The sequence below is a fragment of the Ovis aries genome, chromosome 5 (assembly GCF_016772045.2).
Source record: "Ovis aries strain OAR_USU_Benz2616 breed Rambouillet chromosome 5, ARS-UI_Ramb_v3.0, whole genome shotgun sequence".
NCBI classification, from domain to species: domain Eukaryota; kingdom Metazoa; phylum Chordata; class Mammalia; order Artiodactyla; family Bovidae; genus Ovis; species Ovis aries.
This window is the reverse complement of record NC_056058.1, coordinates 60,079,413-60,096,867: the sequence shown is the minus strand read 5'-3', so window position 1 is coordinate 60,096,867 and position 17,455 is coordinate 60,079,413. Positions and strand designations below refer to the sequence as shown.

The window sequence follows — 17,455 nt, the reverse complement described above, 5'->3', positions numbered from 1 at the left end:
AGTCATGAGGAATGGGGAAGCAGAGGGAGAAAGGCTGGAGAGGCCTGCTCAGACCGTGGTGAAGAGCGGCCCGCCCCCACCCTCCGCCCCCAGGAGCTGGGCCCCCTGCCCCAGGAGGACAGCACCCTGATGCTGCACCTGCAGCGCCTGGAGACCACCCTGAGCGTGTGCGCCGAGGAGCCCGACCACAGCCAGCTCTTCACGCACCTGGGCCGCATGGCTCTCGAGTTCAACCGGCTGGCCTCCAAGGTGCACAAGAACGAGCAGCGTACCTCCATCCTACAGGTGAGGCCGGGCCCGGGGCGGGTGGCCCGGGATTGGCCGTGTGGTTCCCCTTCCGCTTCCTCCAGCTCTTCTGGGGCATCTAGGGGACCACAGGGACTTCCGAAGGCGTGGTTGGGGACCGGTCTCGGGCTTCTTGTTCAAGGTGGTGAGCGGGGTAAGGAACTTGTGTGAGGGGACGAGGAAGGAAATTGGGAAATGGTGGGGCGGGTGATGCAAATTTCATGGTTGGGGTGACTGTGGAGGCAGGGGATGCGGCAGGGTGGCAGCATCCTTGCCTTTGTTCTTCACATACAGGTGTGGACAGGGAGGGGACAGGCCCCTTGTATGTTACTCCCTTGCCCCCTGAAGCAGGAGCATCATTATCCCCACTTCACAGGGGGCGCTGCAGCCCTTGAGAGGTGATTTTTTTTTTTTTTTTGCCTAAGGTCCCCCAGTTAGTAGATGGTACAGCTAGAATTTGGACCTCTGTGTCTTATTCCAAAGTCCATGCTCTTAACTACTGTCCCAGCCTGCCTCCCCAGTGGAGGAGGCTTCCCCTTCATAACCCTCCCTGTGCTGTGAGAATGAAGTTAGGTTTCCTTCCTAGGCCAGGCATACAGCAGAATGATTGTCACACACACAGACACACACATATATTCTTTTTCAGATTATTTTTGGCCATGCTGTGCAGCATGCAGGATCTTAGTTCCCCGACCAGTTATCGAACCCATGCCCCTGCGTTGGAAGCACAGAGTCTTACTCACTAGGCCTCCAGGAAGTCCCATCCCTTATTTTCCTATCAGGTTCCTATTTGTTTCCTTCTTAGCTCTTACCATAGTTTGTAATAATTTTATTAAGTGGTTTCTTTGTATTTGTTTTTTTCCTTACGCTCCCTGCTAGAATGTAGGCCTCACAAAAGGGGCAAGTGCTTGTCTGATATGTCCACCACTGCCAGCGTCTGGCACTTCATAAGTGCGGAATGCGTATTTGGTAAATGAATGAATGAGTAAGCAAATGGACTCACACATGAGCTCTCTTAGCCACTTTGCTGGAAGATAGTGACCTTTGTGATGACCTCTCTCGATCTGCTTTTGGCCCAGGGTATTTGCCTCTTGCCCAGAAGGATAGCACGTGAAGCCTCGTCCTGACCTTCTCTTAGTGCCCAAAGCAGGACGTTCTGTTCCCTGGAGGCCCCACCCAGGGCCGTGGCATCCTGTGTATTTTCCCAGCCTGTGGGTGGAGGTAGATTAATCCTGTCCCTCCTCATTCTTTCACTGATTTGTTTCTTGGTTCCTTTAGCATTTCCAAGGCCAGGCATGGCATGAGGCCTCTGCTGGACATTGTAGTCAAGCATAATGGCTTTCTGCTCCTTCACATCTGATCGCCCTCGAGTTCCAGGCTGTCACAGGGGGCTGGATTTTGCTGTGGAAACAAGCAGCTCTGAAATCTCCCTGCATACTGTAAACATTTTCCCTCCTGTTCTGTGTGGCAGGGGCTTGTTTCTGCTTTGTGGCAGAAACAAGGCCCCCACTGTCTTGTGCCCTTTGGAGTATGAGGCAGCCAGAGGGAAAAAGAGGCCAGAGAATTGTGCCTGAGCCAGCCCAGAGGTGCCACTTGTCACTTCCACTCAGCTTTCATTGGCCATAACTGGTCATATGATCATGACAAGCCTGGGAAACAGGAGGGAGTGGGTGAGAGGTCCAGTGAATATCACTTACTGTTTCTGCCTCCAGCCCGACTCACAGAGTGCCACCTCCCTTCTCTGCTCTTTCATCACAGGGGAAGGGCACCATTTAGGGTCTGCCAGATGGCGTTTAGTCCCAGTGGTGATTCTTAAGAGCCAGGCAACCTTATGCACTTTTTTTTTTAATCTGTACTAGCCTACGTTTTGGAGAAAGAAATGGCAACCCACTCTAGTGTTCTCGCCTGGAGAATCCCATGCACAGAAGAGCCTGTCAGGCTTCAGTCCATGGGGTCGCAAGAGTCGGACATGACTTAGGGACTAAAGAGAGAGAACGAGCGCCTACATTTGGCTATACCTCTCAGCTTGCAGCATTTTAATTCCCCAACCAGGGATTGAGCCTTGGGCCATGGCAGTGGACGCGCCGAGTCCTAACCACTGGGCCACCAGGGAATTCCCTGGCCAGCATTTAAAACTGAGCTGAATTGTGTAGCTTTGGGAAAGCTGTGAGGCTCCACTGAGGCGGTGAGTGGCAGAGCACCCCACCATGTATGGGCTACAGGTGAGGTGCTCACTAGATATCTGTTGAAAGATTGAGTCATTTAGTCCTGACCTAGTGCATCACCGTTACTAGTTAGCCATTCCCTTCCTTCCATCTGTGAGGCCCTGAATCTGGCTCCCTGTCTTCCACGTCCCCCACCTCACGGCACTTCAAACACGCATCCTCAAAGGTTATAGAGGGCCTGGCAGCTGATGAGGCCCTTGTGTTCTCACAGTTTTGTAGGTCCTCATAGCAGCCCTGTAAGGGAGGCAGGAGAGGTGCAGTGTTTCCTTCCCACTTTGTAAGGGAAGGAAATGTGCCTCAAAAGTGAGGGAATCCTGAGCCACACTGGAAATTGGTGAGGTCTTGACCCAATACCCTGTCTTCCCACTTGCCAGCTGACAACCTCACAACCACCCCCGCTCCGATGCCTCATTCATTCTGCAAATCGCCTAAGCTCTAGGCCTCTTAGGACTCAGGTCTTCACGGTCCTTCATTAATTTGGCAGTTCAGTCATTCGGTTTTATGTTCCTTCAGCGGGATTAAGTGCTGAGCTGTGCTGGACCCTGGGCTAGGTGGGGGTCCTGCAGGGGACGAGAGAGTGGCGAGGGGATCCCAGCCTTCTAGAAGCTTGTGGACTAGTAGGGATGGGGTGGGTGGACACAAAGAAGGTAATGACACTGATGATTCTGTAGCTGTAATTGTCACAGGTACCAGGAGGGTGAGAGCAGGGGATGTGGGCGAGGATAATGGAGGTGACCTGGCTTACCTGCATGTGGCAGTCAGGGAGGACTTCTCGGAGGAGGTTTGACATTTAGGCCAAGACCGGAAGCAGGAGTAGAAGCCGGCCAGGGCACAGCTGGTGTGGAAGAGCATTTTAGGCGGTGGGAACAGAGGAGGAGGGATGACCTTGGAGGACCAGAAGGCCCTGTGGCTGGCTCTTGGTCAGGCCTCCTTATGGCTGGCTCCTGAGGGAGCTGATGCCGAGAGGAGCCTGGGTGGGACTTTGGCTTGACTCCTGCTGTCCCAGGAGGAATTGGGTGAGGCCATGCTATGGGGATATCATGTTGGGACGTGGTGTGGTTATAGTGCCTCCCCCGACCTCAGCATCATTCTGCATTTGGGGTGCACTCCTTCCCTTGCTTTGCCCTCATCTCCCTCTCTCTGCCTTGCAGACGCTCTGTGAGCAGCTTCGGAAAGAGAACGAGGCCCTGAAGTCCAAGCTGGACAAGGGCCTGGAACAGCGGGATCAGGCTGCTGAGAGGCTGCGGTAAGTCCAGGCTCCGCCGAGAAGGCGTGAGGAGCCGGCGGGGCAAGAGGCGGGCAGTGGTGTGTGGCGCTGATTTCTCGGTTGAGAGCACCGAGCCCTGTGCCCAGCTCTGCTTTGGGCGTCAGGTCTCTTGGTCCTTCTCCTCAAGCATTTCCTCTCTGGTCCATTTAATACCGTGAGGAGTGTTTGTGTATAAAGTGCCTTCAGAGCTTCAGAAGGTCTGGATGAAAGTGCACTCCTTCCTTGGCAACCTGCCTGTTAACAACAGCTTGCTGGCTGTTGGAGATGGAGCTCTGGACTTTGCTGCCCTCTGCTGGTCACCATCCTGTCCTGCTCTGTTTCCTGAGAGCTGTCAGGGAATGCTCTTCTGGGCTGGCTCCTGGTCCCAAACTTAGCTGTGCATCAGAATCGCCGAGGGTCAGGAAAAGCATTGCAAGTTTGCACTCTCTACCCTCTCTCCTGTGCTGAGATTCTGATTCAGTGGGTCTTGGGTGAGACCTAGGTGTCTGCATTTTCCAGTGGGCCCATAAGCACGTTTTCTGTAGTTACAGTATAAGTGGGTCCAGATTCACCCCAGAGAAACACTGGTCTTGACCATCAGAGCTCAGCCCTTTGAGATCACGTGGGCCAAACCCCTCACCCTGCAGAAGGAAACTGAGGCTATTTTCACATGGAACCCAGCTGGCAAACAGAATACGAAGAAATCCATGTTTCAGTCGTACGTGAATCCACATCACCATTTGTCTTGTATCTTTTATCACCTACTTTAGTATTTACTTAAGAATTTAATTTGCATCATGTTTTTACTGAAGATTATTATAAATAAAACTTACACTAGAGTAACTGGAAAACAGCATTACTTGGAATAAATAGAAGATGCCTCCAACAATAAATAACAGCAAAAATGGAAAGATGATTAATTCTGGCGAATTGCCCACTGAAGGCTCTGGACCTTGAAGGCTGCTCTTTCTCAGTCAACATGGGACACTTGCCAGCACTAGAGAGGCGCTCAGGACCTGTGAGCACCAAACTGAGACTTATCCCGTGCAGGATGTCTGAGGATAATTGGAAAGGGTGGAACTTTCTCAGAGTGTGATCCAGGGTTATTTGTTTATTTGGCTGCACCATGCAGCATGGAGGATCTTAAGTTCTCTGACCAGGGATCAAGCCCGCACCCCGCAGTGGAAGCCTGGAGTCTTAAACCACTGGACCACCAAGACGTCCCAATCCAGGGTTATTTAATGCAGTGTGGATGTATCCTGAAGATCTTACGTATACAGACATCCCATAGTTGGGGATGGATTGTTGGTGAAGATCAGAGAATTCCAGAGAGGTCATGCAGAGTGGCGTGAGGATACCATTTGTAGTTCCACCTGAGGGCAGATCTCAGGGACTCCCCTTACTCCCCAGGACTCAGCTGCAATTCAGACGAGTAAGATGTCTGAGACCCCTGTCTCCTCCACCTGGGGCCGGCAGTATGACCTTTCTGTTTGCCTCCAACCCAGGGAGGAAAACCTGGAACTTAGGAAGTTGTTGATGAGCAGCAGTAAAGACGGTGCCTCCGGGCGGCCAGGCTCACCAAAGATGGAAGGCACGGGCAAGAAGGGGGCGGCGGCACTGCAGCAGGTATGTGGTCAGAAACTCCTTCCCCAGATCCTGATGGCCAGTGCCCAGCCTCCAGGGCAGTGAGCCAGTCCCACTGCTGGAAGGTTCTGGTTGTTAGACAGCATTTCCTTGGTTTGTTCTGACAGTCCACCTCCCTGGAGCTTCCACTTCTCAGCCCATATTCTGCTGCCAGCCACAGGGAGCGTCCCATTCCCTGGAACACACGCTTAGCCTGTGGGCTGTGACCGTGGTTCTGTGGGGTCCCCATAGCTTCTCCAGGCTGAATAGCTGCAGCTCCTTCAGTCATTGCTCATAAAGGCGGTGTCGAGTCATTTGTGCTGTCTGGGCATCTCCCCTGTCAGTCTCTCTTATAGGGTGGCTCCCAGACTCAGTTTAATGTCTCAGATGCTCCTAGTGGAATTAGGATGTTAGGTTGAGAGAGCCCCCGAGGGGACTGTGTTAAGCTCCTGTGGTTGTGCTCCGAGAGCCTCTGACATGTGGAGAGGGTGTGGGCTGACTCAGCAAGGCCTGCAAATGCCCTGGGCCCTCTCGCCTCTTCCCACTGCTGCTCCCAGTGCCGGCTCACATCCAGTTCCTGCATGGGAGCTGGCTGGCCCCTTGCCTGTTCTGTGTCCTCCTGCAGAGCTGAGAACCAGCTTTTTACTGACATATTTTTCTTCTCTAATGAGGTTTAATGGCTGCACAGCCATCAGTGTCTTTAACAATCCCCACACTTGTGTAATAGCAATAATTATCCTAATAACTTAATTCCTTATTACTATGTGACAAGGTAGAATTTACCCAGGGTTTGCCAGTTCATTATTTGGTTTGGACTTCCTCTCTACACGTCAGGGAGGCAGGGCAGGGACCTGTACTCCATGAGACTGCCATGGCTGTTTATGGCAGGAGGTTTGGAGAGGCCGTGTGACATCACACTGTCCAGATTCCTGTATCCACCTGCTGCTGTCAGGCAGACATGGGGTAACAGGCCGACATGCTGATGAATGGCCTTCTGATTCACAGCTCATGAAGCCCCTCTCCTCTTCTGTTTATGCCTCACATCAGGGCCTGCCTTGTCTGCCCTCTTGTGGAAGTGCCTTATGGATTCTCCTGATCTCTGGATTCACGGTGGTGTATGGGCAGCCCTCTTCACTTTTTCAAACCCTTGACATCACTGGTGTCTAGAAAGGCCAGATGCTCTTACTGCCTTGCCAGGGAGGAAGGTCCCATAAGAGGCTTGCATTGCAGATGATGGTGAAGCCTGTGCCTTGCAGTTACATGTGGGTTAAATGCAGGCTCAACCCACCTCTTGTCCATGCTGCCACCTTGGACAGGTTACATGAACTTTCTGACCCGTTTCCTTCTCTGTGAGATGGAGATAATAACACCTCAGAGGATGATTGGAGAGTTCAGTGATGTGATGCCTGTGAAATAGATTTAGCACTTGGCAAATGGTAAACTGAACACTGACTGTTACTTTTAATGACAGATTTGGTCTCTCTTCTCTGTGGACAGGGGCTTCCCTGGTGGCTCAGCTAGTAAAGAATCCGCCTGCAATGCTGGAGACCTGGGTTTGATCCCTGGGTTGGGAAGATCCCCTGGAGAAGGGGACGCACACAGTATTCTGGCCTGGAGTCCAGTCCATGGGGTCACAAAGAGTCGGACATGACGGAGCGACTTTCATTCACACTCAGTCATTCTCTGTGTAGCTTAAGGGTGCACCTCCAGGAGCAACCCCCTCTTCCTCCTTCCCCAGTAATATTAAGCACAGCTCCCCTCCAGGAGGCATCAGGCTTCTAGGGGCAGGCCCATTGCTCACTTTTCTTAATGGAGGTGGCGTCCCTGGAGGACTCCCCTTGCCCTCTCTCTTTACTTCTGGGTTCTGTGGTGTACTTACAGACCTTAGCCTGCAGGGGCGCTTGAGCCTCACAAGCTTATGCAGGCCCAACCCTGTCAAGTCACAGGGGAGTGTGTGTGTGTGTGTGTGCGCGCGCGTGTGTGCGTGCGTGCGTGCGTGTGTGTGTGTGTGTGAGAGTGATGAGGCGAGTGGAAAGGCAAGGAACGGAGAGAATGTGGACAGTGACTCCAGGACAAATGCTGTCAGGCCTACAGGATGTCAGAGGTTGGGCCTGTCCTGTTTGATCTTGTACTGAGAGTGTGGACCTTGGCCTACATCATGCAGGGCCCTAGAGGTAGAACTGCTGTTCGGTTTCTTTTCTTTCCTGTTTTTTGCTGTTCAGTTTCTGAGTTGATGACATCCTCCTGTTCTTTCACCTCAATGCTTCATATTTAAAAAACATTTTCTTAAACGTTTTATTTTGGTATAACTGTAGATGTGCAGAAGAGTAGTGAATAGTGCAGAGAGTGCCCATCTGCCAGTCGCCTTGACGTCTTGCGTGACCGTGGTTCAATGACCAACACCAGGAAATGACCATTGCCACAATACTATTAACTAAACTGCAGACTTGGTTCGGATTTCCCCTGTCTCTCATTCGTGCCCCTTTTCTGTGCCAGGATTAAATCCAGGGTCCCACGTTGCATCTGGTTGTACCGTTTCTTTAGTCCCCTCTGCCCGTGTCAGCTCCAGTGATTCTTGAGGCTTTCAGCTATATTGTAGAATGTCCCTCAATTTGGGTTCCTCTGGTGTTTTCTTATAATTAGATTGATATTGTTGATTTGGGCAAGAAGACCACAGGAGTGACATCTTGTAACACGTCAAGGGTATGAGACGTCAGTGTGTCCATTTACACCCAATCTTGATCATTTGGCTAATGGTCTGTCTGTCAGGTTTCTCCATAATAAAGGGACTAATTTTTCTTTTATAATTAATATTTATTTTCGAGGATATACTTGAGACTGCAGATGTGCTGTGTCTCTTTATACTTATTTCAGCAAACACGGGCAGCTCTTGACTGCCATGATTATAACTACAGCCTTCTAATGGTGATTTTGGATTTCCCTCATTCCTTCTCTGTTTACTAATTGGAATTCTTCTTGTCCCTTCTCCCCCATTTATTTTTTTATTCATCTGTTCCTATTAATATGGACTCAGGGATATTTTATCCTTTGGCTTATAACCCAGCACCGTCGTGATTTATTTTCTTGTTCAGATTCTTCCTGCTGTGGTCATAGGAAGTTCTTTCAAGTTGCCTCCTGTGCTCATTTGACCTGCCTTTCTTCTGATGGTGATGATTGAACACTTCCTTACTTTCTGTAGTGTCACAAGTTGCTCCATACTCACCTTATATTTTCTCTGCCCCAGCCATGAAATTAACCACTTCTCCAAGGAGCCCTGTTTCTTTTTGTTGGAGAGTGCCATTTAGAAACCAAGATCTGTGCTCATTGTTACCTGAGTGATGCCGCTTTAGGCCCTCTCAGAGGCCAGAGCAACGAAGTACATGTGCTGATCACACATGCACACATGTCTTTATTTGTATATTTTTTAATAAAACATTTAAAAAATAAACACTTTATAAAGTATTTTAAAAAATAGTTAACTCTTGCCTTCAGAGGACTTTTGGCTGATGCGTGGAGGAAGGGAGGGCAGCTGGCAGTGCCATAGAGATAGAGCCTGAACAGGGAAAGAAGCGTCTATGGGGAGGGGGCCTCGGAGCCACTGAGGATCAGGGAAGCGGAATGATGGTCTGTGTGGACGTAAGAGGCTCAGTTATGGCTGGGACTGGTGGGTGAGAGGGTAGAGAGGCAGGAGACAGGGGCCTGGGTCTCGGGGGTGAGTAGCCTTGGAGGAGCCCCGAGTGGGCGAGAGAAGGGCTGTTTGAGGCTCTGCTGCAGGCACCTCTGTGTTCCTCCGCAGGCTGGTGTGACGGCAAGTAAAACCCCAGAGGTGGGGCCCCTGGGTGCGGCTGAGAAGAAGGTGAGGATGCTGGAGCAGCAGCGCACAGAGGTAGGTGGCTGGAGGGGGTGCTGGGGGCCAGGGAGGATCCTTCCCCACTTCCGGGGCCTGCAGCACAAAGGTCCTTCCTGGCCCCTGGCTCTGACTGGTCTCTGTGATGAGCTGTCATGGTGGCCACTGAACCATCTGCCAAGGATGAGGCACGCTGCCTTGCCCTGGGCTCTTGTCTCCTGATCAGTCCCCCTGCCCATAGGAGTCACTCTGAGGACATGGCCTTCAGGGCGTGGCCCATCACTGTTGAGGGGGGTTTAGTTTAGAAAGGCTCCCATGGTGAACCCTGAGTGGTGACAAGAGGTGGTGATAGGAGGCAAGTGCAGCATCAGCAATGGGGAGCCTGTCACCTGTCACCACACAGCTGGTTCAGGAAGGGTCTGTCACAGAAGGAGAGACCCCTCACCTGCTTGTAGCACTGCTCCCAATCAGCCGAGAGTCTCCAGAAATTGAGGCTCTTCCCTCGTGTCTCATGCGTATTCCATCCCTGATGTTTCTGGACCAGAGGTGGGAGCCTAATCTTCTCCACTGACTGAGCCGCTCCTCTCCACGCAGCTCAGGTTCTTGTCCAATCCCTGGGCCTCTCTGCCCTCCCTCATCCTCCAGCACATTTGAAAGTTAGGCTCCACTGGTCTTTTGTTTAGGTGCATATTCAGTTTTCTTTCTGTATTGCTGTAAGGTATATATATATATTTTATTACAAAGATAATATTAAAAAATACTCATTATGAAAAGATGGAGCGTCTCACCTCCTGGAAATGACCACAGTTTAGAACAGTTCTTTGCATATTCCTGAATTTTGTCTGTATACTTACTAATGTATGATGTTTGTAAAACCGATGTCAAAATACCACATTGCAGATTGCTTTTTTCCTTTCTTAAAATTGGCTATATCTTTGAGGGTATTTATTATATTTATATATAAAAGCATACTCTGTGATTCTTTAATTCTGAGTACTTTTTATCATATTTTAATGCTTTTGGAATTGGAAAGGATGCCCTTTCCATTGTTTTATTAATTTAACAATGTTGGATTGTTTTCCTTCACGGAAGAATTGTTGATATATCAAAATTATGGCAAGTAATTAGTGTCATCTCAGAACACAGGCGATGTATCAGGCGCCCAGCTTTCTGAGTAGCTGTGCAGTGCTCCAGTTTCTGTTTAATGCTGTCATTTCCTTAACCTACTTCTGATGCTCAGGTTTGCCTCGATCCTTTTTTTTGCAATATAAACGTTATTGAGATGATCACTAATACACATATTTTTTACACACTTGTGCAAGTGCTTCTTTTGGCTGCATCTTTCAGAGTGGAATTATTTGGTTAAAGAGAACTTGAAGTTAATACATAGTCCCGAATTGCCCCCTGCATGGGTGTGGGTCCCATAATTCTATACCAGAATTATGTACTGTTTCTGTGTCTTGGTGTTAGTCTTGCTTTCCTGGCGAGGGTAAAATGTGGCAGTTGATAAAGCTGACTCACTTTGAGGAAAGGTTGTGAGAAGCTCGGGATCAAGGCAGCGTGTGGACCCACCACCCACACATGCTGCACGATGCACCTATGAAGCTGGTGGCGGCGGCGTTGGCTCTCTTTGGTCCTCCTCTGCTTGTCTCCTGCTAACCCCAGTCTCTCCCCCGCAGCTGCTGGAAGTGAACAAGCAATGGGACCAGCATTTCCGGTCCATGAAACAACAGTACGAGCAGAAGGTATTGTGAGGGTGATGGGAACTCCAGGCCGCGCCCCTGCTTCTCCGCTAGGCTCTCAGGGCATCCTCGGCGCCGTGCGTGCGTGCGTGCGTGCGGCTTCTCTCGCTGCAGCGTTGGACTGTGGGTGTCCACCCCGGCCCTCACACGCTCCCTCTCTCTGCCTCTGCTCCCAGATCACGGAGCTGCGACAGAAGCTGGCAGACCTGCAGAAGCAGGTGACCGACCTGGAGGCCGAGCGGGAGCAGAAGCAGCGCGACTTTGACCGCAAGCTGCTCCTGGCCAAGTCCAAGATAGAAATGGAGGAGGCAAGTATGACTGTAGGTCTCGCAAACTCAGCTCCAGAGGCCTGCTCTCCTCTCGCCATCGCCAGGAGCTGGGGGTGGGAGTCGGGAGACCCGGCTCCCTCTCTGACTCCGGTACTCAAGGGCTGTGTGGCCTGAGGCAAAAGCGCTTTCCTGAGCTCTCCCTCAGTTTCCCACCTGAAAATCGAGATTGGACTAGGTATGTTTCTCATTTTTTTCTTTTTTCATAGGGAGAGCTTTTTGTTAAAGTCTCATGGCCTAGGGAACTGTACAGGGAAGCACAAAATGTGAAAAGATTCCCCAGGCCTGCTCTAGTACACCTGATGGGGTGGGTACTGTGGAACCTGCCCAGTGGTGGTGGCTGTTGCCGGGGAGGGGCTCCAGCATTAGAGCCTCCTTTAGTCCTTCATCCGGTCACTGTCCAACAGCGGTGCACCAGGCACAGCGCTGGGTACACAGTCAGCAGTGAACGGCCAACCCCGCCCCGGGGGAAGAGACATAGAACACCTAATTACAGAAGTAAATGAGTAGACGTGTGTTAACACAACACAGCAGGTGCAGGGAGAGAACATGAAGGGAGATCAGATCCATTCAGGCTGTGTGTGGAGGGGAGCAGGAACAGGTCCCCTGAAGAAGGAGCATCTGACCAGTGTGTGTGTGACTGACACCAGCCAAGGCCCTGATCCTGGGGCATCTTCAGGAGGAAAGGCCATTTGACCCCCAGGCTCCCTGGAGATTTTATACCACCATGTTTTCACCTTCATGAGAACTAGGCAGAGGCTGCTTTTGCCTGACTCAGAAATGGCCATTTCCAACATGGTACGCATTTCAGAGTTCCCTCCCGTCAGCAGGGGCCTTCTCCGAGCAGTCAGCCTGCCCTGGTGACTGCCCCGTCCCTGGGGATGTGTGTTACGGAGGACACTGCCAGTGTTTTCTTGTGAGAGCACAGTCACAGCTGGGGCAGGCAGCCTGGCCCTGGCTCCCGTCAGTGGGTGGGCTAGGTTCCTGGTATCTGACGCTCTTCTCAGTCAGCTGGGGGAAAGGTGGAATTTTCAGAACAAAGCTTCTGTGGCCCTGTGGATAGGGACACGGGGCCATAGAGGCCATGTGGACCCATAGCCTCTTACACGGGAGCCTGTAACAATTCCCACAAGATCCAGCCAAGGCTGTTCTCTGTCATCGCCAGCTGAAAGCATCTCACCAGCTAGTTTGTAGAATATTGACATGTTCACACAACAGTTACAGTTGGGAGTTTCCCCAGACCATCTCTCCTTACCACCCCACCCCCTATTCCAGGCCCTTCCCAGTGGTCATCACTGTTTCCATTTGGATGTATTTTTCCAGGCCTCCAGCACACATAAACACACAGAAATAGTTTCATGTGGGTATGCCTGGCCTTTGCACCATCCTGCCCTCTTCTATTTTAAACCCTCCCCTTGCCTTGCAAGGGGACAAAGAGCACCAGAGTTAGGAGACCTGGATTCTTGTCTAGCTCTAGCTCACCGTGTAGTCTTGGGTAAGTCACCTCGGGATAGTCCTATAAAGGGGCTAGGACTTGATGCCCCTTTATAGGGGCATCTCTGAGGGCCTTTCCAGCTGTGACTGTGGTAAAGAACCTGGATTGTTCCATAGTATGTATGGAAGCAGGGCTTCCACCTTAAAGCCTTCCCCGGTTTCTTTTCGGCAGGAGTGTGCTTTCTTTAACCTCACAGAACTTTATTTCTCTGTGGAGGACCCCTTTCCGCCTCATGCTGTGTTTATCTCTTTGAAGGTCTTTTCTCCGCTAGACTTAGAGACTGTAAGAGCTGAGAGGTCCTTTGGAGACTGTCAATCACATCACTTTCTGTGTATTGTAGAAGACCCTGTGTGAGCCTGGTAGAAACTGTGGCTTTTCTCTCTATAAACTGCAGTTAAAATTTTGCACTCAGTGTGGGGGCTTACGGATCTCCTGCAGCCCACCTGTGACCCTGTTATGAACCCCTTATCCATGGTGGATAGATGAGCTTAGACCAGAGAAGGCTGTGTCAGTGCCCGAGGGCTCACCTTGCTGTTGGAGAAGGTGGTGATGGAACCCGGGGCCTTCCACTCAACTGGGCTGCCCTGTCCTTGAGGACAGGACCATGTGGACATGACTGCTCTCACGGGGGTGCCTTGCACAGGACCATGTGGACATGACTGCTCTCACGGGGGTGCCTTGCACAGGACCATGTGGACATGACTGCTCTCACGGGGGTGCCTTGCACAGGGCCTTGTGCATGAGCATCGTGGGGCTGTAGAGTAAGAGCGAGGGAGGGAGGTGCAGTCACCCGGGGACAAGGCAGGCGGTCAGGGGGTCCAGGCCTCCTGCAGAGGCTCCCTGCTCACCAGCCCTGTGTCCCCTGCAGACCGACAGGGAACATCTGACAGCAGAGGCCAAGGAGCTGCGCCAGAAGGTCAAGTATCTGCAGGACCAGCTGAGCCCACTCACCCGGCAGCGGGAGTACCAGGAAAAGGAGATCCAGCGGCTCAACAAGGTGGGTGCAGCTAAGGTCTGGGGGTGGGCAGGGCTTCCCAGAGCCCTGCTGCAGAGCCCACCCCATGGCTGGTACCCTCAACCCTCAGCTCAGGAGGGGTGACTCCTGGGTCAGGGTAAGGGTGCTGAGGGCCTGGGTGCTGCCGCAGGGTTTCTACTGCCTCTGCCCTGCTCCCCGCATGCTGAGTGCCCGGCCAGATGAGCTGGGCAGGCCCTGGGATGTGCTGTCTGCTCACGCAGTGCCACCCACTCATCGTTCAGGTTTAGCTCTAACACCGCTTCCCAGGAAGGCCTTCCCGAGTCTCCTTCGAGTTTCCCTGTTCTATAGCTAAAGCACCAGCAGCTTCTTTCAAACCCTTCTGGCATTTTCTTGTGATTACTTACTGACAGCCACCCTCCCATCCAATGTTGGAAGGTGTGCGTCTTCACCAGGGCACATACCCCCGGCGCCTGGCACCAAGCATGTGTTCAGGAAAAACTGAAGGGAGTGGATGAGCTTTGGCCTGAGTTCCTACCCTCGAGAAGGGGGATCCAGGGAGACATGGCCCAGGGCAGGGATGGGCTAGGGCTAGGGGAGCCCAGGTAGAGATCCCTCTGCTCTGAGCCAATGTGAGGGCCAGTGGGCTGGGCTAGGGGATGGTTCTAGTCCCAGTTATAGCCCCTGTAACCTATCCGGGTCTCAGTTTTGCCACCTGAACCCTGGCTGGAATCATGCTAGCCCTGCCCAACTTCTAGTGCAAGGGTTAAAGGAGTGAGCTGATGGAGAGGCTTTGAAAGGAAACTTTCTTGAAGGCTCAGATTTTCTTCCTCTTCTGCCTGCCTGCTCTTTCTGCTCACAGCAGACTCTGTTGTGGGTTTGTATTCACTGGGTCCCAGCCCTGCTGGGGTGACTCTGCTTGGTTTTGGTGTTGGATAAGCAATTGATGATGCCAAGTGTGGGGCTTTGGGACTTGTTCTCATTGAAAAGAATGATCTATCCCAAGCTAGGGGACTTGGGGCTCTAAATCCAGGCAGAATGTTCTATGTACTGCTGGTTGTAGAGATGACCCAGGCAGGATCACTGCCCTCCAGGTTTCTGTGCTGTAGCTGGGGACAGAAACTTGTAAGGATGACTAACACAAGGCTCTCCCTGTCCCTGGACCTCAGTCTGCTCATCAGAAAAATGGGACAGATGGAGGGGGAGGTGCAGTCATAGCCTTCCCTCGAGCATTCTGAATTTACGCTTTAAATATATGTGCATCAATTTGACTTTCCTTGCCTGTACCATGTCTCAGTTGCAGCATGTGGGATCTGTAGTTGTGGCATATGAACTCTGAGTTGCAGCATGTGGGATCTAGTTTCCTGACTAGGGATCAAACCCAGGCCCCCTGCATTGGGAGCTTGGAGTCTTAGCTGCTGGACCAGGAAAGCCCCTTGAATTCACTCTCGGCTCGGCAGTCTCCTCTTGTTTCTGGGGGAGTCCAGGAGACAAGGAGGGGCCTGAGTCCGAGCTGGGCAAGGTTTCCCCAGGGTCCAGGGAGGCACTGTGAGCAGTGCTGTCACAGGGCCAGCAGAGGCCCTGCCGCCCAGGTGGTGATGAGGATGGCCAGTCTTGAGGGGTGTTCCAGAGTTCTCAAGCAACATGTTAACAGGGTGCAAGGAGAAAACCGGTTAATGAATAACTTTCAAGAGAACGTGAGCACACAGTTTATGCAAGGAAAAGTATTCCGTGAAGGTAGTAAAACAGAGCTTTTACAAAAACTCTCAAAATATTATTTGGTGATGTTTCAGCCCATTTTCAGGGTTGGAAAGGTAAAAATTAATTACATCAAAATGAAAATCCAGGCTAATCTAACTACAGAAGATCTGGGGATGGAAGGGTTGGCTTGGTGGGAATGGGTTATGGAAGCTGGAGAATCTCTGGGCAGGTCCAGGAGATATAGCTTCTGCCTCCAAAGGACTTCGTATTCTTTCTAGGTCTGGGTGCTAAGAATTGAGCCACTTATCCTCAGGGAAAGGGAGATTTCTCCCTTCTACATAAAGACCACAGTTTAGGCTGCTGGTTAAGAGCACATACTGGCCTTGAATACCTGCTTTGCCACTTACTAGCTGTCTGACTTTGGACAAATCCCTTCAGGTCTCTGAACCTCAGTTTTCACATCCATGAAATGAGTGAAGGTCATAGTTTTTCTTCATAGGACAATGGAGAGGATTTAGTAAAATGATGTGTATATAGTGTTCATCTATAAGATGGCATTTATTAAATAGTGGTGGTTATTATTATTATCCTTATTATGATTGGGGTCTTTCAGTGGGCCTGACCCTTTCAATGGGACCTGACTTCCCAGGGCTTCTGCTGACAGGCCCATCTCCTTTCTTCCTGATTCTAGGCCCTGGAGGAAGCACTGAGCATTCAGGCATCCCCGTCCTCTCCAACAGCATTCGGGAGCCCAGAAGGAGCTGGAGGCCTGCTAAGGAAACAGGAGCTGCTCACGCAGAACGAATTGCTGAAACAGCAGGTGAGTTTGAGGGGAACGGGTTAGGTAGGTGGTGCCCAGTGGGAGTTGGAGCAACCCTGAGGGCCTAGGACGGACCTTGAGTCACGCAAGCTGTAATCTGCAGTCCACTGTCTGGCCATCGGCCAGGACTCCTGTCTGGTATAGGTTTATCCTTGCTGGCAGGATATCCCTATCTAGGTCATTCCTCTACCACTGTCATGTTTTAAACATTTCTATGCCCCAGTTCTGCTATTATTTCCCTAATATTTCGAAAGCAAAATTTTTTAAATTTATGTTTTAAAAATGAACTGCTACTGGAGTGTATTTGATTTACTATGTCCTGTTAATTTCTGTTGTACAGAAAAGTGAATCAGTTATACATATACATATACCCACTCTTTTTTAGGCTCTTTTCCCATATAGGTCATTGTGTAGTATTACGTAGAGTTCCCTGTGCTGTTTAGTAGATCCTTATTAGTTATCTATACGTTTAAATAAACTCAATAAATATACTTAAAATGGAACTTTAGATTTCTCCTGCAAATGGGAAAACCGTTTATTATTTGTCATAATTAGAAAGTAACTATAAGCAATAAATACAGTAAAGGCAAAACTGTGTTGTTAAAGTCTAGCTAGATACTTCTGCCTGATCATGGCTTTGTGCTTGAGTCCTCTGTCCCTTTATTCAAGGGAAATTAAATACTAAAGAGGTGCTTAAACAGTAGCATAGAATGCAGACCTTCTCGCTGAGCGGCACAGAGGAGTGAAGAAAGTTGAGAAGGCTTTGGTTCTCGCACGTGCTTCTGTGCTATTTGCTGCCGTGTTTCGGATCCTTCTAAATCGTCCCGAGCCTGGTCAGCTTCTCACTGATCTGCAGTGAGGATGTGAATCTGCAGACAGGGCCCTGCCCGCCCCTTCCCTGCCAGGGCACCAGCCCCCACCCCAGAGCCTCAGGCAGAGTTTTGTAGGCCCCCTGCTCTTGGCACCAGGAGGCCTGAACTCCAGTCCTCCACTCAGACTGTTTCTGTGGCCTCCGCCTCTCTGTGGGTCTTGGCAGAATGGAAGAATGGGACTAGTTTTGATGGCTGTTGACCAGTTTTGTGTTTTTTAGCCATGGATCCTTTTTTCCAATAAAGCCCTAGGTTGAAGCCCAAAATATAAGATCAAGGGACCCAGAACTACTCTGTTTGTAG

At 50.9% G+C, this 17,455-nt stretch overlaps 1 protein-coding gene across 7 annotated transcripts in view; it reads left to right on the top strand.

Moving 5' to 3' along the window:
- Window positions 1–17,455, top strand: part of TNIP1 (TNFAIP3 interacting protein 1) — a 50,991-nt gene that overhangs the window by 29,187 nt on the left and 4,349 nt on the right. For all 7 annotated transcript variants that reach the window (XM_042250996.1, XM_042250995.1, XM_042250994.1 and 4 more), the window contains 8 exons: window positions 94–285; window positions 3,662–3,756; window positions 5,262–5,382; window positions 9,176–9,265; window positions 10,906–10,971; window positions 11,145–11,276; window positions 13,658–13,786; window positions 16,155–16,283. In XM_042250996.1, the coding sequence (XP_042106930.1) occupies window positions 94–285; window positions 3,662–3,756; window positions 5,262–5,382; window positions 9,176–9,265; window positions 10,906–10,971; window positions 11,145–11,276; window positions 13,658–13,786; window positions 16,155–16,283 (954 nt within the window). The remainder of the gene's footprint in view (window positions 1–93; window positions 286–3,661; window positions 3,757–5,261; window positions 5,383–9,175; window positions 9,266–10,905; window positions 10,972–11,144; window positions 11,277–13,657; window positions 13,787–16,154; window positions 16,284–17,455) is intronic.